At 47.7% G+C, this 16411-nt stretch overlaps 1 protein-coding gene across 5 annotated transcripts in view; it reads right to left on the reverse strand.

Moving 5' to 3' along the window:
* Positions 1 to 16411, reverse strand: part of RFTN1 (raftlin, lipid raft linker 1) — a 207719-nt gene that overhangs the window by 50741 nt on the left and 140567 nt on the right. For all 5 annotated transcript variants that reach the window (XM_045503715.1, XM_045503713.1, XM_045503717.1 and 2 more), the window contains 2 exons: positions 13913 to 14252; positions 5497 to 5700 (listed from right to left, as the gene is read on the reverse strand). In XM_045503715.1, the coding sequence (XP_045359671.1) occupies positions 5497 to 5700; positions 13913 to 14252 (544 nt within the window). The remainder of the gene's footprint in view (positions 1 to 5496; positions 5701 to 13912; positions 14253 to 16411) is intronic.

A 16411-nucleotide genomic window follows, 5' to 3' on the forward strand; every position in this document is an offset into this window, starting at 1 on the left:
AGATGGGACAAAAAACACACTTGGAAGCGGAGTAGTTGTATCTATTGACCTAAAGGAGAGTATATAGCAATGAGAAGAAATGATCTGCAACTACATGTAAAACTGTGGATGGATCTCACAAATACGAGTGAAAGAAGCCCAAGACAAGAAGGGCGTTCATTCACATACTCCATTCATATGAAGTTTACAACTAATCTATGGTGTTTCAAGTTGGGACTATGGTCATCCCCTGGGAACCAGGGACTATGAGGGGCATGAGGGGGGCTTTGAGGGGGCTGGTACATTCTGTTTCTTGATCTGGTGCTGGTTACAGAGACGTGCTCACCTTGTGAAAATCTTCTGGGCTATATCCTCATAACGTGCATAGTTTTCTCGATATGTGCTATACTCCAATAAAAAGGTCATTTGAAGATGTGCTATGAATATAAGGGAAAGTGCATCTATGGCATAAGGGAACTCTACCCCTACATTAGTAAGTGGCTCCTCTGAAACAGAGGCCATATCTGTAATCAGTAGGCCAAACATTCCCAGGCAGTGGCTGCTGGAAGCACCTGGGATTGCCTCATCTCTCTTCCTTTCCATTCCGCCTACACCTAGCTCTTCAATTCCCCGGGTTCCTGTGATACACGCCCGAATACCGTCTTTTCCCCTCATTGCCGTCGGGACTACCGAGCGTCGTCCAGAAACCTTCATTAGTCACCTTCTGTATACAGCACACGGTGTACAAACACTGGGGTGCTAAGAAGTACAGATGCAGAACCTGCCCGAGGGTTTGTAGTCTCTACGTGAATGTAGCTCTATGTGTATTCTACTTGAAACAGGCACACTTTGAACTTGTGTATTTTGCAAATATAAAGTAATTTAGGTTATGCTGGGCATCAAAAATGATGATATAAATACCGAATGTTATTTGGGTTTACATGTGGCTGGGGTATCAGGGACAGTCTCAAGGAAGACAATCTATCAAAAGGATAGGAATGGAGGAACATGTAGGTATAATGTGTCTCCTGATGAGATGCAACTTTAAAACCCAACAGCATCTAGAATGTACTGTGGTCGCAGTGCTTAATTTGTCAAGGCCTTAGAACTAAATTCCAGTGTACAGGATACAGAGGCTAGAGAAATTAGGTAAATGACATCACAAGGCACCGACCACAGACAAATAATGCAGGACATTCAGCAGTGTACGAGGCTGGGTTTATTTCAAACAGCGAGGCTTATAAAAAAGGACTCTTTTAGGTAAAACTTGAGAAGTGAGGATATGGTCACCATATGCAGTGCATAATGCTGGACTGGATTCTGGTTCAGACCAACAGACCACTTGCTGCCAAGGACATTTTTGAAACAAATGAAAACATGTTTCGTTTTTTTTTTAATTTCTTTTGAGAGAGAGAGAGAGAGAGAGAGCGCAGGGGAGGGGCAGAGAGAGAAGGAGAAAGAGGATCCCAAGGAGGCTCCATGCTGTCAGTGCAGAGCCCAATGTGGGGCTCGAGCTCACAAACCATGAGCCAAAATCAAGAGTCAGACACTTAACCGAATGAGCCACCCAGGCACCCCCAACTGAAAACATTTGAATGTGGGATGGATAAAGACGATACTGCCAGGGGTGTAAGGACTGTGGGGCTAGGAGAGGGTGAGGGGAGGGCCAGGGGAGCAGGAGAAGGAGAGCCAGCACAGGGCCAAGGGAGGGAAAAGGGAGGTGGGAACAAGGATAGGGCAAGGGCGGAACAAACGACAAGGCCAGCCAGGGGACACAGGGAAGACCAGGGCAGGCAAGGAGAGTTGATGGTGGCAGCCGTAGCATCGATGGCCAGTGATAGCAGCAGGTACTCTGCAGGCCTGAAGTCCCTTGGTGAGAAATCAGGCTCCTGCGTGGGTCTTTAGAGGGTGGGCACCCAGCTCCACCTTGCCCTTACCTTGGACTCCTGTACCTACCCAACTCCTCACCAACGGCAGAAAGATTCCCCTCCGGGCCTCTCCCATCTGCTGGCAACACAGACTCTAGCTTTTGCCTCATCGGGTGGCGTTTCTGTGTGCCTGTCTGCCCTGCTGTCTGACCCACCCCTGGACGCAGCCACACCGGTGGCTGGCAGTCCAGGCCCTGCTACTTTCCTAAGGGTGACTCTGAAGCTCCCCTCCCTTCTCAAGGGTCACCCAAGGCCTCACTGGGAGCCTAAACCTCTTGCTAACACGGCCACCTCTTTTACCCCCTCCTCACATCCATTTTCCCTAGCCTGACCCTTCTTTCTTCCTACTGCTTTCTTGCCACTTACTAGCCGGCAACCTTGGCAATGACTTAACCACTCTGTGCCTCAGTTTCCACAGCCGTATCACAGGGATAACGATGGTATCTACTTTACTGAGTTGTGGGGATTAGATGAGTTGCTGTGTTTGAACTGCTCAGACCAGCACCAACCCATAGTAACTGCCACGAGACCATCAGCATCATTATGCTTCTCTTTTATCTGTGCCTCTGCTTGCCAGGGCCCAAGGGCACAGCCACCCCAGCTGAAGACACCTGGTCCTTCTAAGGCTTAATAAAAGGTTCCAGAGGAGGAGCTCTGGAGACTCAGCAGAAGCCCAAACTTGAGGACCGTTAAAGTCTTTCCATGTCCCCGAGGGGTAAAGGCTTGAAAACAGGAGCTGGAGTCTTAACTGAACGATTCAAGCTAAAACATCACCCTGTTCATGGGACAAAGTTCTCACGAGTTTTATGACTCTGTGGAAAATATTTCAGAGTATAAATATCCATTTAAGAATCAGGACTGGTGTTTTTCCAGGTGGCAAACAGCTTAAAGATGTGCTTCTAGCTCTGCCAGGTTTACTTGTAAGGACACTAATTATCTTATTAGAAACAGGTTCCTTTTTATAATTATGATTAGCTTGCTTTTTTTTTTTTTAATTCTGGGAAAAGAGCATATGTATATTTCATCCCTGCCCAACGGAAACCTTGGGCTTTTCCAGAGCAGAAACACCCTGGCCTGAGCATTACTCCCAAGTCACATTCCCCCCACATCGAACCAGACAGGGTGAAACTGTGTTTGAAGTTTGAGTGGGTTTAAATAAATTTTGTTCTGAGAATTTTGCAGCCATCCCCAAGACTGAGACGTGCAGCTGTGGCCGAGCCGTAGACATGTCATAGGCTTGGGGCTCGGCTTCCACAGTTGCACTTGCCAGGGGAAATTTCATGTTCTGTCTTCAAGGCAGGAAGGCAGGATTTACTGCAGCTAAAGCCAAGGGAGGATATAACAGCATTTCCAACACTCAAGTCAAATCTGAAGAAAAAACTGTATGAATTCTCTGTGCTTTTGGACTCAAGGTCAGAGAATGGGGTAGGAAGAAGGAATAGGAAATTATCTTGATTGCCAAAGCCATAATGGCCCAAAAGTTCACATGGCATTGTGAGCTTTCAAGGTGTCCTCTCTTGGGGCTCAGCTTGCCCCAGACATGCTGGGCAGTAGGACCAGAGAAAACTTCCCTTTTGATACCCTAATTCTCTAAAGTGGGGCTGCCTGTGTAGCTGTTACCTTCAGTGCTTTCCTGAACATTTTTAAGATGTTAGTATAACTGGGGTACCTGGGTGGCTCAGTCGGGTAATCATCTGACTGTTGATTTCAGCTCAGCGCATGATCTCACAGTTCGTGAGTTCGAGCCCCAACATTGGGCTGTCTGCTGTCAGCATAGAGCCTGCTTTGGATCCTCTGTCCCCCTCTCTCTCTGCCCCACCCCCCCACTTGCTCTCTCTCTCTCTCTCAAAAATAAATAAACGTGAAAAAAAAAGATGTTAGTGTAACTAACTATAGGTTTCCCAGGGTTAAGGATGTATGGCCACAGAGACCCTAAGAGAAGATAAAAAGTGTGGCTGCCACAACCCAAGATGGGTGATGGGGTGTCCTTACAGGAAGCAGGAAGCGAAGGGCTCCTCTCTGGACTCCTCTAATACCAATGAATCAATCAGGGCTGTAAACATCTGCCCCAAGTAGATGCAAACTCGTGTTTTATGGTGAATCTCAAAACAGACCGTGATGTTCTCTGGCTTCCGGGACCTCTGCAAGTATGCAGGGCCTCCTCAGGTAGAGGGAGGTTTCCAACCTTGCCGCCAGAGAACTAAATGGACTCTTCATTGGTTGTATTCATGAAATGTATACTCTAGAGCTGCATAATACACTACTAGCCCCTAAGCATATATAGTGATTTAAATTTAAATTAATAAAAATCAAATAAATTTTTAAATTCAGGTCCTCAGTCATCCTAGCCACATTTCAAGTGGTCAATAGCCAGGTGTGAGTCGTGGCTGGACCATACTGGACAGCACGGATAGAGAACATTCCCATCATCACAGAAAGTTCTGCTGGATGGTGCCGCGTGACACGTATTCTTAATGAGCCAACCACCTTTCTTAGGTCATTCATCCATTCTATGAATGGTTGCGACCCCTTACACTATCCAATGCCTGCTGCTACTGTATTAACACATTAGCATTAGATATTGATATTTAGACAGGAACAAGGGACTCACATCCAAATTAAGACCCGGCTGTTCTGTACAAAGTTCTATGACTTCCAGATGATTTAAAGTATGTACATTCAGAACTAATACTGATGTCTCTAGTTCTAAAGATGTTTGCTGGCATTTCAAGGATTGAATCCAAACTCCGTTCCTGACTCTGCTAATTCTTGGAGAGAGAACTGCTCAACAGCCAAGACGGCGGTGTCAAAGCCCCCTGCCAGGTTTTGCTGGGATCGACAAATTTGGTGTTGTGTTGCACTTAGAAATCCTGCTGACTGGCAGCCTTCAGGATCTTTACGTGCTGGCATGTTAGCCCCACTCCCCAAACCGCCTCCCGGCTTTGACGCACCCTAGTCACTCAACCTGCCGTCGTGTTAACCCCAAACCCTTTCTCCGCTTGACGCGTTTCTCCATTGTGGGCAGACTTTCTGCCTTAGGAGGGCAGCCATCAGTAGGGCTGTACCCCATGTTATCTCCCTCAGAGACAACGCCTTACTGGGGAGGGGGTACCGGGTACCGTGAGACCCAGAAACAGTGTGTATCTCTACAGAGCTTACAGAAACTAGGCAGTTCAATTCATTTCTCAGTGGTTAATTCCAAGGTGCTGCTACTGCTACTTCAAACGGTAATAGTGTCTACAAACAATTTGCACTTTTGGAGCGGCAGGATCCCAGGGGGTAATTAGTGAACGGGAATAATCTTTTTAAAAGTCTTTAAAAGCAACATAGATTGAGGCCACCATCAAAAACAGAATCCCTTTGTTTTCTCTGTCGTGCTAGAAGATACCTGGCCGACTGACTCCTAGAGAGGTTTAGGGAGCACAGGTGGTGGTTTTTATGGAAAATTCCTCAAGGTGTTAATTAGAAATCAAACGCAGCATGTTCATCAGCTGCGGGGCTTTCTGAATGGGGCAGGCTCTAAAGATGGTCTAAGATGAAAAGAGAAGCAGAGTTCATGAGGGCTGCCCAAGGTTTGTAACTTCCATACCATTGACCATGCCAAGGTAGAAGACTGCATTCACCAGCATGCCTCCTTTCCGGAAGTGGTCACTCATGTGCTCCAACCAGTTGGCATCCAAACCGCTCACCGTCTGGCCATTCTTGGAGACCCGGAGAGGAATAGTGACCGGATAGTATTGCCGGCACTTCTGATGGCTCTTCGGCTTGTTGAAAAGGGCGAGGATCTCCATTTCTGTTGGGATTTGTAAAGAAGGTGGGAGAGAAGAGGTCAAAGAGTGATAAAAACCTGCCTCATCGAGTGTAATGAATCTCTTAGGAGCCTGAAGAAATGATATCAAAGGTAAACTTTCTGTTGGGTTGTACTATTGCCAAATAATAAAACCTGATTTCAGGTACTAAGTTAGGGAGCCTTGAAAGTGACATGTACGTCAAAGGTTGAGCTTCCAAAGGCGGGCGGGTGGCACATGGGTTTTGAATCTGGCATGTAATGAATAGCTGTTATCTGGGATCAATTTGTATAGTCAGGTGTTTGTAAGGACATGGTAGACATTTCTAGAAATCCATACAAAGGTGTTTTGGAAGAAAAAAGTGGACGTATTTGGGTAAGAGCTGTTCTTTTTTATATAAAAAAAAAAAGGTGAATATACAGAGGCACATAAAAATAAAAATACTACTCTAATTCCAGGAACCTTGTATACCCTTGAACTCACTATTTATAAACTGCAGGGGTGTTTCCTGGGGCCGAACCCATAATACTTAATCAAGTACATCGAAAATACACCACTGATATGTAAAAATAAATATGTTCCCGTAAATGAGGGTTCCTGCCTGGAGTGGTAGGTAGGTGGCACTGGGAGTGGGGCTCTGAGCTTTCCCTTTCCTTCATTTATAGCTCAGTTCTTCAAAAATCAATACTCACTAGCACCCAGAAGCTGACCCGCGCCAGCTGTACGTGCTGCTGGGCCATGAGTGAACAGTATCAGCCTCGAGGAGCAAATACCTGGAATTTCAATCTAAGTCTTGAAGGTCTTTTTCTGTGTTACTCATTTAGTCAAGCAATCAGAGTTTACCCAGCTTAAAAAGCTTTGCTAACACAGGCTAGTCAGGAATAGGCTTTGGTTTCCAAAAATATCTATTGGAATAATAAGAAAATCCCCACCCTTCTTTCAGAGAAATATTTTAAAGGTCGTAAACAATGGTTGACATTAGCAACAAGGACAAAGTATGCTCATGCTCCCCTCAGGAGAGACCTGGCCTAGACCCACGTTCCGGGACCCTGTATCCCCTACTTGAGTACTTCACAATTTTGCAGTGTCCAAACACTTGCTGAATTATTCTTCTTTTAAACAGAATTGCTTTCCTTTATTTAAATAAATGAATTTAAAAAGGAAACTTTGTTTCATGACCATAAGGGAAACAACTACCACTTGCTATAAACAGAAGGGAATGATGAGGCACATTAACACCAAATATGTCCATCCACACAACATCTAAAATTATCCCACACAGGTACTGTATTCCGGGCAAAGGAAGTCTTTTACAGCTCCATCTGAGCAAACATCAGCAGTGATCTCTGGGGAGCAGTGCCAGGCCATGACACTTTGTCATCAGCAAGAGTTAAGCTACCAGGGGGGCCATTTCTGTCCATCGGATGGAACCAAATAGAAAGAAAGAAAGAAAGAAAGAAAGAAAGAAAGAAAGAAAGAAAGAAAGAAAGAAAGGTGCCCATCTTCAAAGATGGCCACCTGGATTTTAAACAACCAAATCTGGCCTATTTATTATTTGCACCCCAAGTTACCTTTCTCAGTCCATTTGCCTGACTCCAGCCAGTAAATGCTTTCCCACAAGAAATTAGGGCTTGGTGTACAGAGGTGGCAATCAGACTATTTCATGACTTTGAAATACACACTTGAGGAATGGAGTCATGCAAAGAAAGGTCTGCCATGGAGGGAAATCAAGCATTGGACTGGAGCTGGCGGGGACAGGATGTGAACTACACGATCAGGCATTTTCCAGTCCAAGGTGCTAGGTGTCCAAATAAAAGCCACACCTACCGAGGACAAGAGGATAAGCAATGCTTTAGTGAATCCCTGACTTCACCTGGATTTCTTCCAAAGCAGACCCTGTAAGTTTTTGAGTGCCAGCAGTTTATTTGGGAAGTGATCCCTGGAAATCCCTCCCAGGGAGGGAGTAGGGGTAGGAAATAGGGAAGAGAGGAAAGCCAGGGAAGGGTGCATTACCGAGCAGGTTACTGCTACGGCCATTGGGGCTCACTTAACTGCACAGAACATCCCTCCGATTGCCTTGCCACGGGGCAAGGAAGCCTGGGCATTTATCTTCAGGGATTGAGGCTACTCCTGAGTTATGAATTCCCTGGGGCAGTGGCCTGCCGGGGCCTGTTCCCATTCCAGACAACGCCTCCAGGCAGAGGCTAAGAAAGCTGTCCTCAGGTGACCCAAGGTGGACCAGAGCACCAGTCACCATAATCTGCTATAGTCAAGCACGAATATATATAGATCAAAAAGAAAAAGAAACCACAACCTCTATATGGAAGAGGTGAGTAGAGAATTTGACAGTGGCCCAAGTCCAAAAATACATGACAACACTTGATCAACCAGAAGAATTCCCCACTTGCATGGTAAGACAGAAACACAACTTTCCCAAATGCGTAAAGAAACAGAAAAAGGGGAAGGCCAAAAGGGGAAGGGAGGGTGCTGGGCGTGAGGTGAAGGGAAGACAGACTGCCGGACGGACGAGGTAGACAGTGCGGTGCTGACAGAGCCCCAGCTCTCACATCAGGATCCTCCCCAGGGAGGAGGGCCAAAGCCAGAGACAGAAATAAATTTTTCAGGAAGGAAACGCTGCTGGAATCAAGAGCCTCCAAAAGATTAGTAGTGGTGAAATATTGGGAGAAACCTGATTTCAGATGTGTAACCCTTTAGTTAACTCCCCTGTCCTGCTGTATCCTTGGCCATGGTCCTCTTTCTCATTACTTACATGGAAACCGGCCAAGAGAAACTGTCCCCAAATGATGCCTTTTGATGTTTTAATATTCTGATTCTCCAACACACATCATCACATGAGCAAGCACCGAGAGTTCCAAAAAGAAGTCCCAAGTTTGTTTAAATTTTCTCAGCTGCTCTGTGACTCTGCCATGACCCCAGCTGGAAGATTTTTCCAGACATGGGACAGAAAGTCCCAAAGGAGGGGGGAAGGCATTGTTTCTGAGAATGTTCTGAGAACAGCCGAAGAATTGGACTGGCAGAGCACCCAAGGAGAATCAAGACTGTCTTGCTTGTATTTTTTAATCTTCTGGTCTTTCTCTTTCTCCCTGACACGGGGGGCTTTGCCTTGTGCCATTTGGATCCCCTCTGTCCAGAAAAGTCCCTGTAATATGATAGGGGATGCAGGTATGTTGCTGGATTGACCTAAGCCAGAAAGTGCAGTAAGCTAGGGGAGGAGAAGGGGGCGCTGGGCTTACTGGGTGCTGCCAGCCTGATAGCCAGACCCACGAAGGCCTTGCTAAGCTCCTCAGGAGTGGGGAAGAAGGAAATAGATGCCCAGTTCTGAGGCCCAGGCCAGGCAGTTGGGATTCAGGCACAGGATGGAAGTCTGTGGTCTGTCTGCAGAGAGACAGGCTCCAGAGAGCCTGTGACTGGCAGGTAGCAGGCAGGCTGGTTGGGTCCTGATGTTCCAAGAGACCTCCAGCCTGGAGGGAAGGGAGCGTGCAGCATCTGGCGTAAAGCGTGACTCCCAGGGCTAGACTGGGAGGAGGAGGAGGCTGGCGAGTTGGCTGGGGAAGGAACATGTGGGAGTCAGACTTGACCCGGTAGCTGCACTGAGTCGGGGCTAAGTTCTGCTGAGGTGACAGGCAGCGGGGCTAAGATGGAAGGTTTGCACAGGGAAGCAGGGCTGTGGGCCCCGGGATGGGATGAGAAGCCAGAAGGGCCTCAGTCCCGTTTGGATTCTTGAATCTGAGAGAAACTGCTTCAGACTCCTGTCAGGCTCGGGTACTAGCAGCAGGACACCTCTGGGCCCGGGTGGGGCTTGTTTGTGGAGGCAAAGTGGGGAAACCAGGCATATACAGCGCTCCACGGGAATCCCCTGGTCAGGACAGCAGCAGCTACGGGCACTTTCACCTCCACCATCTGATGTGACTCTCCCAACCCCCACACGAAGGGCTGCATCAGTTCTAAGCCCAGAAGCCTTAAGTGGATCCCCCAAACATCACAAGCTGGAAAGTGGCAAAGCCAAGAGTCTTTCAAACCCCCAGCCCTGGGCTGTTTCCAAATCTAACAAGAGGCTAATTTCATCAGTACACAGAAAGCAGGAGCTGTGGACCACGGGTGGGAGCTCAATAGCTGTTTGTTAATGGACTGAGGGAAAGGCCAAAAGATGGCGGCAGGTGGCAGATTTGGGAGGAGGAGAGCCACAGGGTAGCGCCATTCTGGGGGCGCGGGAAGGCGGGGCCACACATCAGAAAGGCCAGACTCAGGAGGACACCTCCTCTCTCTCCCCACACAAGGAGCTGGCTGCCAAGGAGGACTACTGAATAAAACCCCCTCGGCCAAGGAGTACAGTTGAGGTCACTGGCTTGGGTTTCTGGCTGGCATTTCTGAGCATTTTAAGTGACGAGGCACAGGATAGGAAGGGCAGCGCTTGGAAGATGTTTCAGTATTATTCAGTGGCAGAACAATTTGAATTTGTGTGAACCTTCCTGGCAACAGAGACACCCAGGGAAGGACAGAAAGGAATGTTGGAAGCCAGGAGACAAGGGACAGGTGGATGTCTGGGTATACCTTCCTAACCTTTCCCAGCACTGGCCTTCCCCACCTGGCCTGTCCATGCTCCCCATCTGCAGAAACGCATCATGAGGGGCCATTCGGAGCAGAGCTACTGGGGTGCTCTGTGTTCACCATAAGGCAGGGGCAGGAGTGGGAAGGGCAGCGTCCAGGAGTGAGGCATGGGGCTGTCCCTGCACCAGCTCAGGCGGTCTCTGCACAGCAACGACACCAAACCATCAGGGAAATTCTCCCCGACCAGGAAATAAAAGTCAATGATGAGGAAGAGAACCACATGATAGGTCCCCAGAGAGACCTGTATGGGTGAAGGGGAGCATAACCTCTGGGTCAGAGAGGCCGTTCAAGAGCCCACGGGGAGGGGGAGGGACAGCCTGCCCCGTGTCTGGATGGTGAGTTCACCGGCAAGCCCCATGTGAGCAGTCGCAGCCTAGACCTGGCTCCCCTAGGCCTCCTATAAAGGAAATAAATTAAACGAGGAGAAGGAGGGGGAAAGAGGGTGACTCCCTCTGGATTTTTTTTAATTGTCTTGCAGTGATTGCCTATTTAAGCCCACCTGGCAGAAAGAGGAGTAAAAACACTTCACCCTCCTTAGGGGGCCCTGCGAGAAAGGCAAGCTGAAAGCTGAGCAAGCAAGCAGCAGGGAGGGGAAGCTGGGGGGATTCGGGAGGAAGGGTGATGGTGCAAGGAACTGGTAAGACTTCTCAGGAAAAAGATTTAGGAGAGAGGCTTGGGTCAGGTGAAGGCCATGACCAATGTGGGCAGGGTCCCTACATGTCCGGCCTTCGGGGAGGCTGAATGCTCAAGCTAGGAGATAAAATGTCACTACTTGACAGCATGGAAGATGACTTTCCTCATCTGTGAAATGGGCTAATAATAGCATCCACCATCATAAAACTGTTGTTGTGAGGCACCATCAAGATGGCACATCGGAACTTAGAACAGTTCACCCAGAGAGTTACCGCCATCATGACCGTCCATCCCCAGCAAGGCCACATATGTGGCCAATAACCCCTGCGTGTTCATTAACTGATGAAAAAAATCCAAAGGCTCATTTGTTCCACACGACGAAGAACAAAGGATAACAATAAGCTGCCTAAATTTCAGAGAGACCCATGGCTTCATGAGCAGAGAGATAAGAGCCCAGCTTTGTGTGTAAACAACAGCCAGCCAGCTGCCCACTGAGTGAGATTAAAGTGGGGTACTGTAACACGCCCCTCCCCCATGGCTGAAATTCCCCTCCACTGTTGGCCTGACCACTTCCAGACACATACTAACCCATTATTCTTTAGCAGGATCTGGTTTGCTAGTAAAGAGAAGGGACTTGAAGAAATGAGGCACAGGCCAGGACACCTTGGGTGCTGAGGGGTCTTTATGGGTTCAGCAATGGAGGGGGCTCTTTGGGTGAGGGAGACAAACAGCCATAGGCCAGTGGGAGGCACGTGGGGGAAATGGTCCTAGGACAAGTCTCCCCAGTTTAATTCTCTCTAGAGTCAACCAAAGAGGGCAGGAAGTCTGGAAGGAGTCTTGGAGAAAGGTGGATTCTAGAGCAGGAAATCTCAGAAAAGTCCTGAGGGGAATTTCAGTATTGAATGCCTCCTTTCTCAAAGCCAGCGCTCCATGCAAAGGTGGAGGCCAGTGGTCAGGGCTACTGAGCCTGTGTGCCAATAATAACGGCTCACACTTAAGAGTCAAGCAGTGCTGAGTGCTTCAGATGTACATCTCGGGGCGCCTGGGTGGCTCAGTCAGTTAAGCGTGCAACTCTTGATCTCAGCTCAGGTCATGATCTCACGGTTCGTCAGATGGAGCCCCAGGTCAGGCTCTGTGCTGACAGTGTGGAGTCTGCTTGGGATTATCTCTCTCTCTGCCTCTCCTCTGCCTCTCTCTCTCTCAAAATAAATTAATAAAACGTTTTAAAAAATGTACACCTAACCTTTCAATATGAACCTATTGTTCCATCTCTATTTTCCAGGGTAAGAAACTGAGGCACAGGAGGGTATCTTGTCCAAGACTGCCTAGGTAGAAGGTGGCAAATGGAATGTGAGTGGGGTCTGGTTTCTTAACCACAGTGCTGCCTGTCTCCATGACTCCTGGCCCCTTCTTCAGAGGTGCTGGCTATGTCTGCCCTGAACTCTCACCCTCGCATGCTCCTTCAAGGAGGTCGGTCTTCCTTCTGGGGATTCAGAACAACATATGCAGCCTAACAGCAATGAGAAGATGGGAGGTTTCTGGAATAACACCTGGACATTCATCAGGAGGCACACACAGGGTCTAAATGTGCTCTCAGCTACTCTGGAGGGAGAAGTCTACCTCAAACAGTGTGAAAAGTCCCATAGCTGAAAAGCCCTACTTTAGTACATATTTAAGAAGGATCCAGCCATAATATTAAACAACAGCCATAATATATCCCAGAATGGAGGCAGTGCCAATCTCTCGGTCTAAATTGACGTTGCAAGTTAAGTCCAGAATGGCCCACCCCGCAATTTTCTTTCCAGGAAGTACTGACCTAATATAACAAAAGAAACTGTTCCACCTTCTTCTAGATTTTCAGCACATAAACTGTTCCTCATCATTAAGAAGAGGCTAATTTCAAGAATCAGGAAATGAATAATAACATGAACTAGGAAGATGACCCAGAAGGCCCCCTAAAGCCTGGGGGTCTCCTGGAAGTCTTGTTACCAGTGCACCTTCTGAAGGCTGGAAGAGGCCACGCAGCTCAGACAGGTGCCTGGCTCTTGGGAAATGGCTGGATGCTAGATTTCTTGGAGAAAGAAAAAGGAAAGGGAATTACAGGGAAAGGGAGAGAAACTTCACTCACCATAAAGTGAGGGCCTCAGGAAATCTTACTAGTCTATTAGAGTAGAGAGGTATAACAAGATAAGTTCACAGACCAGATCTGCCAATTTCCTAGCCTGGGAGAAGATTTACTCTCTAAATCTCAGTTTACTCGGCTGTAAAATGGGCAATGATACTACAGCTCACCCACATCACACACATCACCGCAATTAAGAAATGTTGGCTGCTATTAATAAGTGTTGTTCTTTGAATTTGCCAACCCAAAATGCCTGCTCGAATGGCCGTTACAATGTGATTAGGAGGATTCACATATTGGTGGTCTCTCTTCGGCAGTGTTCTCTCCACACTGCTGATTTGTCAACTATACGTCCTGCCTGAAATCGGGCTGTTTACAGTACCTAGTGAGTTGAATCACCAGTTTCCTGCACAATTTGTCCTTAACTGGCTTTCTTGATTTCTTTCTTTAGGCAGATATTCAAAATGAGGGGACCAAAAGGGAGCATACGTTCTGCATTGGTGCCCAGCATCTTAACACTTTTCCTGTGCTAAGAGCAGGGCAATTCAAGGGTAGCACAAGAGCATGGGGCGAAAATCCCTCAAGTTCTAGAATCTACTTCGAACGTGACATGTTGGAGCGACCAGAAGGCAATTCCGTGTGGTTCTGCTCTCCCGGAAGTCAAAACTTCAGTACGCGATCGGTCAGGAGGCCCGGAAAAATGCCTGATGAAGTTTCCCCTGTGCGATGGACTGCTGTCTCTACACTCTAATTCCATTTCTTTTTCCTAAAATGCCATGGGGACTACTGAAAAGCCGTTAGCCTCTCTTTTAAGTGGTTGCTGACATACTTACTTCCCGAGAGTGGCTCCTCACTCACTTCCAGCAGGTCACCCTCCGGCCCATCCAGAGTCTTGCTCACCCCGTGTGGAGAAAATTCTGCTCCGTCCCCCTCTCCCGAGGGCAGGCTGGGTTGCCCAGCGATGGGCGTCTCCCCTCCTGGGCCCTGGCCTGGCTCCCGGCTGCCGTCCATCCCCACGGGAGCACCCGGGTTCTCGTTATTCTCACATCTGCCCGGCTCCTTTTCCACATCTCTGGCGTCCACTGGGGGGCTGCTGCCTGCCGACCTCGCAGGGCAATGGTACTGAGGTATGACGCCGACAAATTGCAGGCCCTGACTTGCAGCCTCCTGGATCTGTAAGGCAAACGAAATGAAGGGGACTGAGTGAAGGGAACTTTATTCTATCAAAGGGGGACACGGGCAACATCCAAAACGTCTCACCGGAGGATTCTGAGGATGATTCAGTTTGAACACGAAGTCTCTCGAGGTGGCAGGTGTCCCATGTCCCTCTAGGCAGTGGCCACACCCTAACCCTGGCCCGCCTGGGGACAGACAGCATGGGGCTTGCGCTTTTTAATTATGAAGCATATTGGGGGCGCCTGGGTGGCTCAGTCGGTTAAGCCTCCCACTTCGGCTCAGGTCATGATCTTACAGTTTTGTGGGTTTGAGCCCCACATTGGGCTCTGTGCTGACAGCTCAGAACCTGGAGCCTGCTTTAGATTCTGTGTGTGTGTCTCTCTCTCTGACTCTCCCCTGCTTGTGCTCTCTCTTTCTTTCTCAAAAATAAAACATGAAAAAAATTATGAAGCACGTGGCTAAATAGGGCTGGGATTACCTCTCTTCGCAATACCGCATTCGTCTCTACTGGTTATTTTTTCTCTAAGAGGCTGAAAGAAGGTTCCAAAGGATGAGTTGAAACAAAGAGTTTGAAACAGGAAGTTCATTTTGGTAAGAGTTTATTTTTTCTTCTTCTTTTTTTTTTTTTTCTGATGAATCGCCTACTTCCTGCCAGTCAGGCTACTGTATAATCCAGTATGTCTATATAGCCATATACTAACTACCAGATGACATTTTATGACCTAAAGAGCTTCCTCTTTTAAACAATTGTTTTGGCAAAGAAGGGCGGAGGTGGGGGAAATCATCACTGCGTGGAGGCTGGTGTGCATACTCCCCACAGCAGGGAAATCTGACGGACAGACACCTGTTCCTTGGTGCTCCGCCTAAGCCAAAGGCACCTGAAAGCCATGCTGGGCCCACAGGTGTTGCTACGGCTGTCTCGTGACTCTGTAGGCTATGGGATACACCATCCAGTCTAGGTAACAGGTAACTTGCTTCTCACTTCCTGAGCCTGCAAGATGGGGGGTGTTGGGGGGGCTAATGACCACACAAAGTACTAAGGCACTTTAACTCTACCCTCCCTGACAGATACCCCTGGGCAACTGAATGTAATAGTTGTATGTGAAAGAAAAATTGAAAGTAACAGCCTAATAAAATCAAGCAAGAGCCGACCCAAACTGGAAAATCGGCTTTAAGAGACATCCTGGGCAAGGATGCTCAGGTCATTTTTACAGATAAATCAGGAAGTGAAGACCTCAGAGTTGTGTAAGTCTTAGTCACCAGCCTCTGAGTGGATGACCTCAGAAAATCTTGAGGCCTCTGTAGCGATCATCCACTGTCATTTGAGAATTAGTAAGAAACAGCAGCATGGAGCTACTCTTTCTAAGGAAGAAGTAAGCCGTGACCACCCTCCTTGGATGAAACGCCCTAACTTTAAGCCGAAGGTCATTTTAGTTCAACAATGCACACTCTAGAAGGCAATCTACAGCAGTTACAAATGTACCATCCAGTCTTTCTATAAAGTCTAGCTTTTTCTAGAAATAATGACAACAACAGTAGGGATTACCGTCTACTGTAGACCTACTAAGTCCCAGACACTGTACTAGGCATTTTACATAAATCGTCTGTTTAATCCTTCAAAGACACCACATGGTATCATTATCTCCATTTCAGATGAGGACACTGAGGCCCAGAGACATTACAGTCATAAAGTAAGCAGTGAGTAGCTGAGGTTCAAAGCCAGGTCTGACTCAGACCCAAGTTCATTCTCAATCACTAGACCAAGTGGATGCCTGTCAAGGCATCATCAAGTACATATGTGTTCTCAGACATGTATGTGTCCACACATATGCCCGTGGCTGGCTCAATTCACTCTTCAAAAGTTAAACAAAAAAACTTACAGTCACTCCATCCCATTCCGAAAATTCATTTTGACCCATTAATCTGTGATAGCTGCCTGCTTCTAGAAACTGTTTTGGAAAGCTTCTAAAGGAAGACACAGGTACCAAAGTTTTAAGAGAAAAGAGTGGGAGATCATTATTACCAAAGAACCTTAGGTTAAGGGAAGCTACTGCATATGAAGGCTTGCTCTGAGCCTCCTGGCAACATAGGGAGAGCCATGGATTTTTATAATCCTTAAATGAAATGAGGAAACATGCCAGGTCAATAAGAGAGAA

The sequence above is a fragment of the Leopardus geoffroyi genome, chromosome C2 (assembly GCF_018350155.1).
Source record: "Leopardus geoffroyi isolate Oge1 chromosome C2, O.geoffroyi_Oge1_pat1.0, whole genome shotgun sequence".
NCBI lineage: Eukaryota > Metazoa > Chordata > Mammalia > Carnivora > Felidae > Leopardus > Leopardus geoffroyi.